At 39.4% G+C, this 10448-nt stretch overlaps 1 protein-coding gene across 1 annotated transcript; it reads right to left on the bottom strand.

Annotated features, from left to right (window-relative positions):
* Positions 1-253: 253 nt before the first annotated feature.
* Positions 254-8391, bottom strand: vbp1 (von Hippel-Lindau binding protein 1). Its single transcript, XM_033651736.2, has 6 exons — positions 8252-8391; positions 5610-5734; positions 5187-5253; positions 4214-4312; positions 2472-2610; positions 254-1135 (listed from the first exon to the last, which is right to left on the bottom strand). The coding sequence occupies exons 1-6, from the start codon at positions 8330-8332 to the stop codon at positions 1059-1061; spliced, it is 588 nt and encodes a 195-aa protein (XP_033507627.1). The 5' UTR covers positions 8333-8391; the 3' UTR covers positions 254-1058.
* Positions 8392-10448: the final 2057 nt, after the last annotated feature.

Here is a 10448-nt window from a genome sequence, read left to right as displayed (position 1 = left end):
TAATTTCTGTCTTTATTTTCCTGTTGATGCTTCATATTTTTTTGCATGACCTTTATGGTCCCCCATACTGCTCAACTTCAACTGTAGTTAGTCATTGTTAATAAATGTTAGACCTGTCTTTAACATTTTTTTTTTTTTTTAAAAAATAGAAAATCCCACATCTTAACTTACAGGAACTTGACTCCAAACACTGTTTCTCACCTGTCTGTTACGAGATGTCATCAGAAGAACAAACAACACACAGAGCACCAGGTCAAGGTCTCATCTCTTTGCCCAAATGTTCTTCTTTTACTTCATTCATTGTTTAATGAATACAGTGAGAGACAAATAAATACAGACAGAACAGCGGCTAAAAGGAGGAAGAGGAGGTGGTTGAGTGTGGAAAAGTCGAGGGACGGAGGAGGAGCAGCAGGTGTGGAGCAGGAGTACAGTTAATCCCTCTGAGGCAGAACTAGTTTTATGTATTATTCTTCTTTTTCTGTTGTGGTCTTTGTCGTCCTACAAGCCTGATTCTACTCAGTATAATGGCAACTGTTTCAAGAATTAACAACTCATGTAAAAAGTCTCATATATATGTGAAAGTTGCTGCAAGTTGAGGAGAAACAAAAACAAGTGCAGGTCAGTAAGGAGGGATAGATGCAGGGAAAGAAAAGACGTTGCGAGAGAACCCTCACTTGTTAGTCTGCCAAGGTAAGAGGAACATACTTAAATCATTAAAAAGAATACAAAAATTGCCTCGTTGCCTTTGTTTTTGTTAGTTTTTACTTGAAAAAATACTTTAAAAAGTAACAAATCAACAGAAAACAGTAGTGGTGGATGTCTGATCTTGACTTAGTAGAGGGCATGTTCAAAATCTAATAACGAAGTGTGCTTGATTGAATCATCTCAATGAGTTAAATTGAGCACATTTTTAGAAATATTTCAAACATGCGCTCTTCTCTGTCGAGCTCTGTGGTGAACATACACGTGATCTGGGTGGGGTGGGGGTTGGGGTTGTATTTTTGTTGACTAAAGGAGAAGATTAGCAGAAGAGGGATGTGGACGCTGTCCTGTCGATATTAAGACTTGTCTGCTGATTTGAGGAGGTTTTCTTTGCTCCTTCTCTTCACGTCCCAGTTGTAGACTCGTGCCATGTCTGAGGGGAGCGGCGGGTTAAGGAACAGCGACAGCAGAGTGGCAGCAGGGTTAGTTATGATAAAAACAGTGTGTGACATTTCTATTAATGTATTGGAGCTGGAGATAGACAGTAGCTCTAGTTTTCAGTTAACTTTCGAGTAATGCTGATTCTGGCAGGTTATTTCGAGGGGCATTTACTATTTAGGGGGATATACTGGCAAAAGTATGTTTTCTTTAGTGTATAATCACCTGAAAATAAGAATGAGTTGTTTATATCCACATAGGAAGCAAGTCCTCGTCTACGAAGATCGCCAAGTTGCACCATCATGTTTCTTACAGTAGACCAGAACAGACAAACCAAACCTTGCCTCTAGATAGGGACATTTGCATTTTTGCATCGGCCACCGTAGCTAGCAGCCCCTCCCCAATATCTAGTGTCAAAAAAACGCAGATTTATTTTAAGTGAAACTGCTTTATTCAGTGTTTTTACTAGTTTAAAACTGGGTCTGTTTGTTTTGGAAAGGAAGAGACCTCTGTGGATAAGATGCCTTCCAGTAAAAATGTCCTGAACATCTGGATCTTAAGTTACAAGAGACAAAAGGTGAGCACACATTAGCAGGTGCTAGGCTAGCCTGGGCTAACAGCGTACAAGAAACATTGATTTGCAACATAAAAACTGCTTTATTTAATGTATTTCGCAGTTTTAATCACCAGAGGCCTGTACTACGAAGATCTTCGGTCACTTTGTATGAGGTGGATAAGCTGTGTTTCATCAATGCACGGGGGAAAAAACCCAACAAGTACTCAGAAGCCTGTAATCACTGATATTTAGGACGCCTGACAAACTTAAACAATAGCTTTAAAGGGTTGGTAAATAAAAACTACAAAATACATATCATCTCACTTACCTTATGGTTGTAGCAATGTAGCCTGTGAATTTGGGTGAGCTGAAGACCAGATTAACTTTGGAAAACTAGTGATGTACTGCAGCAATGCCTCGCTACCACCCCAAATGAGGCCTTGTTACGTCACACTCATATCAATATAAGTTTTTATATATTTAATTATTTTTTAATGAAACAATAATGGAGGTAGTAAAATCTGTCTCAGATTGAATTCAAACACACAACTGCAATACCGAGTTTTGGCCAGCAGATGTCACTATCCCCCTCAACAATGAACCATTTTAACACAGCTGCTGCAGTGACTCAGAGCCTCAAAAAGCTTTTTCCCCATCACTATGAAAAAACAATACATAAAACATGAGTTTATGTTTTAAAGCTGCAACAACAGCTCCACAGGACTTTGAATCAGAGATGAGCCCAACCTGAGCGGACTACATCATGGAAGGATACTGACTTCGGTGGTGGTGAACTGGTCTCGCAGGAAATCCAGATCATCCTCGAGCGTCTCTAGATTACGGGATGCCGTGGATAGGTTCTTCTCTAGGAGAGCCTGGGCTTCATCAATGTCGTACTCTAACATGACGTTAGCCTTTGGGGGGGGAAATGTCAGGGTGGGCAGGAGTGGAAGATGTAAAGAGGATTCAAGTTATGGTCTATTACCCACCAGATCAGCCCAGTCAGAAGAAAATGTTCGGATTATACATTTCTGCAAACCACTAATACATGTCATTTCCCCCTTTTAAATACATCATATCGACATTTCTAAAGTGATACAATACATAAGCTGACAATTGTCATCGAGAGAGCAAAACCACTGCATGAAACGAACAACACTTTGTTTTTTGGTAATCCTTCAAAGCATTTTCCAGCAGTGTTTGAGCCACAAAACCTGGGTGTTTATTACCAACCCTTGCCGGTGTGTCCAGCCCCAAGCCTTAGTGAATTTGGCCAACAATAGTGGCACTTCCTAGCTGTGTTTTAGCCATAGAACCTGAATGTTTTTCACTGACACATAACTGCATTTCCAAGCAGTGTTTGTGGCACCAAACTTGGACTTAATCACCGATACATAGCTGCGTTTTCTAGCAACGTTTAATCCATTGAACCTGGACATTTTTCACTGACCTGTCCCTGCTTTTCTAGCGGCTTTTGTGCCACCAAACTTGGGTGGTTTTTTTTCCCAACCTGTGGCGGTGTTTCCAGCACCAAACCTTGGTGTTTTTGACCAACATATTGCAGCATTTCATAGCGGCGTTTTAGCCATAGAACCTGGGTGTTTTTCACTGACCAGTCTCTGCTTTTCTAGCAGCTTTTGTGCCACCAAACTTGGGTGTTTTTACCAACCCTTTGCAGCGTTTCCAGCACCAAACCTTGGTGTTATTGACTGACATATTGCGGCACTTCCCAGCTGTGTTTTAGCCATAGAACCTGGGCATTTTTCACTGACCTGTCTGCATTTCTAGCAGCTTTTGTGCCACCAAACCTGGTTGTTTTTACCAACCCTTGGCGGTGTTTCCAGCACCAAACCCTGGTGTTTTTGACCGACATATTGCGGCACTTCCCAGCGGTGTTTTAGCCATAGAACCTGGGTGTTTTTCACTGGCACATAACTGCATTTCCAAGCAGCGATTGTGGCACCAAACTTGGATCTTATCACCAGGGCACTTTTCACTGACCTGTCTCTGCTTTTCTAGCAGCTTCTGTGCCACCAAACATGGTTGATTTAAAGCAGAACATGGTGTTTTCCATCTTTCCTTACCATAGTCAAGTGATTTTTGTGCCTAAATCTAACCACACCTTCACCACAGAATTATTAAAGCATTGTTTCAAGGTATGTGCTAAAAAATAATGCACAATGTATCCATGCAGAAACATACAAGGCGAGCATTTTTTTCTGGCTGTTGGGTTGCCACAATAGCTCTTAGTTTCATATAAATGACGACTAGAAAAAATTTGACAAGTTGTTTTAAACAAAACAAGGTCAAGATGGCAACCGACTCAGCCTCTCATCTCTTATTCTGAGGTAAAAGAAGCAGAACTAACTTTACACAATTGAATAATTTCTGCCAAATACCTCATGCTTATCTTTTGTTGTTTTATCCATCTCTGTTAAACTACTCTTAGTAATGGTTGTGCGACAAAACACTACACACCAGTAAATTAAACCAACTCCACTCTTGAGCTCTACTCACCCCTAACCATAGGCAGACTTTGTCGGTGGGCGGCACTGAGGCCTTGCAGTAAACATTGTCAGCCAATAGGAAGTGTGTCTCCATGGGCGTTGTGGTCTCCTGGGGAAACAAAACGATACATCAAACTGGTCAAAAGGCATCCACTGTTATTCATTTTTCAGATATTTTATATTTTGTAACGTATTGCTCAGAAAGAAACAACAACCTTGAAAATAAAGAGTTGTTTCATTAAAGATTTACACAATGAAATCTAAGATTCATTTTCTTCTGTATAATTTACTTATTAATTGTTTGCATCCTATAATTGCTTTTCATTTTTTTTAACTTTCTGAATCAACCACTGTGGAATTTCAAGCTTAAGGAAATCTTTAAGATCATCACAAAAAATATTGGGATAGAAGTTTTCTGCGTTATCATTCACCCCAATGTAATGACGTGATGTGAGTACAGGAAATAACAGAGACAGCAGAGCACACACAAAATATAAATTTATATCTCAATGGATTTCTCTATCAAAATCTAATTAAATGCTCTATAAAGTAAATTTAATGACCCATAAAAGGCATGCATTCATGTTGAAATAATAGGTTTTGTGAAACAGCTAGTTTAACTGTCAAGGGTGTTGCTTTAGATTGAACACTCTGAGAGTTTGCTGTCTGGGTATAATTCTGTCTATGGACAAATCTACAGATTATTTAGTTTTCACGTCTGGTCATTTACATGACACATTAATCAAGAAATCAGAACTTGCAATATGTACAACAATCATACCAGCATCTTACAACATAACGTGTAGTCATATAGGTTTGGTATAAGAAGCAGTGGTGGTGCGGGTTAATTCTGAATTGTTTGGAAAATATTACAGTCCATTTAAATACCATCAGTTAGGAGAAAGCTGTAGATAAAAGTGAGTTTTAAGAACAGTTTTAGAGGAGGTGCCATTATAACGTTACTTTTCAAAGACAACACTGACCTTTTTCTTCTGCATGTGCCGTAGGATTTCTAGCGTTTGTGTGATTTGTGGGATCTGGCTTTTCAACCTAAATATGAAGAGAGGAAAATACATTTTAGTTCAAGTAAGGAAGGCATTATTTAAGCTATCACACAGCCACATGTAATGTGGACGTTATCACTGGATTGTGGTTTTGTGTACACGTGGTTAAAGTCAGAGATACACAAACAATAAATACTTATATTTTGAACTAATAATGATAATAGATGTTTCAACATTTGCTAATGACTAAGGGCCTGTGCACTAATCACACAAGGGATTCTGGGATGTCCCAGACACAACACTCACCAGACAATGATTCACAAAACAAACCTTCCTATTATTTCACAGTTTTGCGTCAGATTATTTTACGTGAGAAAATCAAGTGTCTTTCATTGGTGTTACCTGAGTTTCTTCTGAGACAGGTTGAGCTCCATGTATTTATATTTCTGGTACTGTTCGTCCAGCTTCCTCAGTGCTGAATCTGCCGTCTCGTTGCCTGGCAGCTTCATAAAAGAGTCGACATCCTCCTGTGAAATCCAGCAGAGGGGAGAGAAGACGGTGAGCCGAGACATTAAATACTGACCCATATCTGTATCTGAGCTAGGGTTGTCATGAGAACCGATACTTTGGTACCAAGTCGATGCCAACACGCAAAAAAATATGTCGGTACCTGTTTTTTTTTCAGTACCGTAAGTACCAGATACAACTTTGCCCTCAGAGGGCCGTGTCGATTCCTGTCAGAACTTAAGGGGGCAGTATACGCGCGTCACTCAGTGCCGAGGACGAGCGCAGAAGAAGAACGCCTGTTCTCCATCGTCTTTGCTAAAAACAATGGCTTTTACGAGTGCTGCTGGAGCACAACACCTCAGCTTGTCTAAAAGTCAGGTAGTAGGAGTCGTGTGTGGAGATGGTTAGAGTTAGAGTTAAAGTTTTAAAGAATTTAGAAATACATGAGTTCTGTTTTTTGATTTTTATCGTGATATCGAATGAGTATCGAGAATCGTGGAAATTCACTGGTATTGGTATCGACTACTGAAATTCTAGTATCGTGACAAGCCTAGTCCCAATCGTTGCTGAGCAACAGTTAAGTGTAAAAGGAATTACAGGCTGTCCCATATAGACACCTGTCCTAAATATAAGCCTGTTAAGTTCAGTGATTTAATCAAATATGAGCCCGGGCTATTAATTGAAGTTTTCTTTCAAACAATGAACACAGCTCATTCAAAATTTTTCCCTGGACAAGAAGGGTATGAAAAACTGTAAGCCTTCAGACAATTGTAGTGAAGTATCTCTTTAAGAAATATTCTATATAGTGGAGTAGAAGTAAAATACTGCATAAAATGTCAATACCCAAGTAGGGTTGCAGCAATATACAGGTTTCAAGGTACACCATGACATACAATTTGAGGGTTATCATACTGTGTACATTTGCTTATCTATAATATTCAGAAAAAAATGCAACTGCAACCTTTTAGTAATTTTCTAAGAGGAGACTTTTCACACATACTCTCATTAACAAAATGGTTTCCAGTTTCAATTATAGTAATAAAACGTTTGTTCAACCAACAATAACCGATCAGTTTTCCTTCCTTTAAGGGTCATTCTGACTGATAGTAAGATAATTCTTAAATTACATGAAGCTGCTGTGTTTTATGAGACGGTTATCATACTGTGAAAATCTCACACCGTTGCAACCCTATACTCAAGTTCAGCAGTGCTCTGGAATATACTTAAGTATTTCCATTGTATGTAAAATCATACAGGGTGTCTACAGGTATCAAACAATTAAATTTAATGCTTTTCAAGACCCATTCGCGACACCTTTTAGCCTAATTTAGGACATATTTTTGGACAAATGGTGTTTTACTTATTTAAGCATCTCAGGTAGGCATTGCAGGGAAGTAGTATGTGTGTGTGGTCTTGTGCAGAGGTAAGTGTTAAATAGGAATATGGTTATCAGAGTGAGTTAAGTCAATCGACATTTTGCCAACAGGTACGTGCAAGTATAAGGTAAAATGACAGTATTATAGTTTTTTTTAAAAGATGTGTAACATTAGAAATGTGGACCTCACAAATTCAAATTTAAGACTTTTTAATGCCTTTAAGGGCCTTATTGTTGTACCATTGAATAATTTAAAACATTTTAAGATGTTTTAAGGACCGGTAGACACAGTGGCAATATTTTTTGAGACGGTTATCGTACCGTAAAAATCTCATACCATTGCAACCCTATACTCAAGTTAGAACCTAAGTTCAGCGGTGGTGGAATGTAGATAGATAGATAGTTAGATGACGATAGAAATAAGTCTTTAGCTTTTAGATTGCAAGAACTACAGTTAAGTAAAATTTTAAGGTACTTGTACTTTACTTGGGTATTTCAGTTTATGCTACTTTATACTTATCCTCCAATATATCTCAGATTCAAACAAAATACATAATCACTTCATAAATTATGTTAATTTACCAGTATTATAAAGCAGCTGAAACAAGCTCCGCTGTAGCCGCATAAGATTTTGAGTATTTTCCCTTTACTTAAACTCCTGTAACATATCTGGAACTTCTTCCATCACTACAGACATGGAATATGTTACTGCACATGACTACTTTTACTTTTGGTACTTAAAGTACTTTTCACACTGTGTTATTAGTGTTTTTAACTTCAGTAAATGATGTGAACACTTCCTCCACAGTATTAATATTAACTGTTACCTAACAATGAATGAGGGAGAAGATTGGAGGGTGCTAACGCTATCTTAGCATGACATTTACCCGTAAAGCAGTGTAAAGGGCTACCGTTTAGCTAACTAAAACACTTCACAGCCTAAAGAGGAGAGCACACAGACACAGTGATGTCCATAGATGGAGGTGAGGAGCCGCCCAGCCTGCACACACAGCACGATTAGCTCCCATGTTAACTGAGCTAACTAGCCCGTTAGCCAGCATGACGCGCCCACACACCGGCTACACGTTTAAAAGTGAGCTTCCAACGGTCTAACGCCATCGAAGACATGCGAGGAAAGGGAGAAATGTCGGCCTCTACGTACCACGAACACAGCCTCGGGGATCCCGAGGTGCTTTCTCTTTGTCGCCTGAACGGCATTGCTGTTGTCTATGGTGGCAGCCATGATGGAGAGAGGCTCCTCTCCTTCCTTCCTGACGTACAAGTCTGGGGAGCAGCGTGAAGGCTCGGCTGCCTCTAGTGGACACAGCCTGCAACTGCAACTGCTGTTTACTACCACAGAGGGATTCGTGGGGTCAGGAAAAAGTTGTGGCTTGTGTTAAAATGAATAGATTTCTGGGAGAAAGTCTACAAGGAATACGTGTCCTATTAGGCCTACTAATAGTTTGTTTGTTGTGGTCACTGTTAGTTGTTGCCTTGGCAATAACTACTCTTCCTGGGGTCCATAATAATAATAATAACAATAACTAGTCCATACCCATTGGTAGCTTTGTCACTTTCTACCTATGCCAATCCTCAATGCCTGTGTGCAGTTTCAGATTGACCACTCCGTTCTCAGTGAGTAGAAAAAAAACGTGGGACAGACAGAATAACACACTGACAGTTTCCGTGATTATGTACAGCATACCATACCATGACTTAGTCATACCAAAAATTAGAAAAAACACAACAACATTGGTCCACAGGGGGAGCCACAGCGATCGGTCGCATTTTAGCCATTTTTAAGCATTTTTCTGTTGTTATAGTGCCACCCAGTTGCCAATTAGAGTTAAATTTCTCCAGTCACCTTGAGGCGTCCTGTTCTACATATCTACCAAGTTTAGTAAAAATAGATATGGTGGTTAGGCCTAGATAAGACATTAGCTCTCTAGCGCCCCCATTTTGTTTGATAGGGTCAATAATGGTGGGGTCCCCTCAGATTATGTGTGGTCATATGCCTACAAAGTTGTGTGGTGATCGGTGAAACCATTGAGATGTTATACACCTTTATGTGATGAGCCACGCCCTCCGCAATATTCAAGTTTTCCAACTTTTGCCAAGAGGGAACTTTAGATATTGGTCGCTAGATTATGTTCACCGAGTTTCATGCAGATCGGTCAAACTTCCTAGGAAGAGATCGATTTTAAGTGTTTTTCAAAAAATTCAAAATGGCGGAAAATCTATATAACCGTAAGTTATGGGTTCTTGAGGCAAATTTGTTCCTCATGAGGAGAGGCATCTCTGTGCAAAGTTTCATGTCTCTACGACATACGGGGCATGAGATATGCCCATTCAAAGTTTGCAATTTCAATGGGTTGCTATAGCGCCCCCCTTTGGCCAATTGATGTAATATTGCTTCATTCTCATCCTCCCATGACCCTCTACCACTGTGCCAAATTTCACATGGATTGACCAAGTCAGTGAGGAGAAAAATGTGGAACAGACACACAAACACACCCAAAGACAGAGTTGTCGTCATTATATAGTATGATAATAACTTTATTTATACAGCACAATTCATGCATAAAATGCAACACAAAGTGCTGAACAGAAAAGACAATCAAGACATTTGTTAGAAATAAAAACAAAATAAAAGCATGAATAAAAAATGCCAAGTAAAAGCATAAATACATAAAAACACATTTCAAGAGAAAGCAATGGTGATAAAGGTGTGTCTTAAGATTTTGTTTGAAAGTTTCAACAGATGTAGAGCCCCTAAGACCCTCAGGTAGACTGTTCCAGAGTTTAGAGGCATAATAAGCAAAGGCTGCCTCTCCATGCCTTTTTGTTGTAACCTACGGAATAATCAAGAGATTTGAATCTGAGGATCTTAGGGACCTTGAAGGCACATACATTTTGAGCATGTCAGACAGATCAGATCGGGCAAGGACATTTAGAGCTTTAAAAAACAATTAAATAATTTTAAAATTTATTCTTTGACTGACAGGTAGTGATGGCCAAATGAAGCCTCATGAACCACTTTCTTTATTTTCTGACCCCACCAGATGGCGTTCTTGGTCTAAAGATAAAGGCTGAAGGACTGGCAATCCCCCAAACAAAAACTGAAAGACTCTTACAGTAGCTGGTTACAAAAAGTGTTTAGAAGCTGTGATACTTGCCAAAGGGGGCGCTACTAAGTACTGACTATGCAGGGTGCCCAAACTTTTGCTTCAGGTCCGTTTCCTTTTTTGTTATTTTGAAACTCAAGGTAAGCTTGCTTTAAATATTGAAGAAATGTGTCATCTTTAACTTCATGCCTTTTGGAAATCAGTTCATCTTCTACTTACTTAACTACTCACAGT

The sequence above is a fragment of the Epinephelus lanceolatus genome, chromosome 22 (assembly GCF_041903045.1).
Source record: "Epinephelus lanceolatus isolate andai-2023 chromosome 22, ASM4190304v1, whole genome shotgun sequence".
NCBI lineage: Eukaryota > Metazoa > Chordata > Actinopteri > Perciformes > Serranidae > Epinephelus > Epinephelus lanceolatus.
Note: the sequence above shows the minus strand (reverse complement) of the source record. Positions and strands in the feature narration are given on the sequence as shown.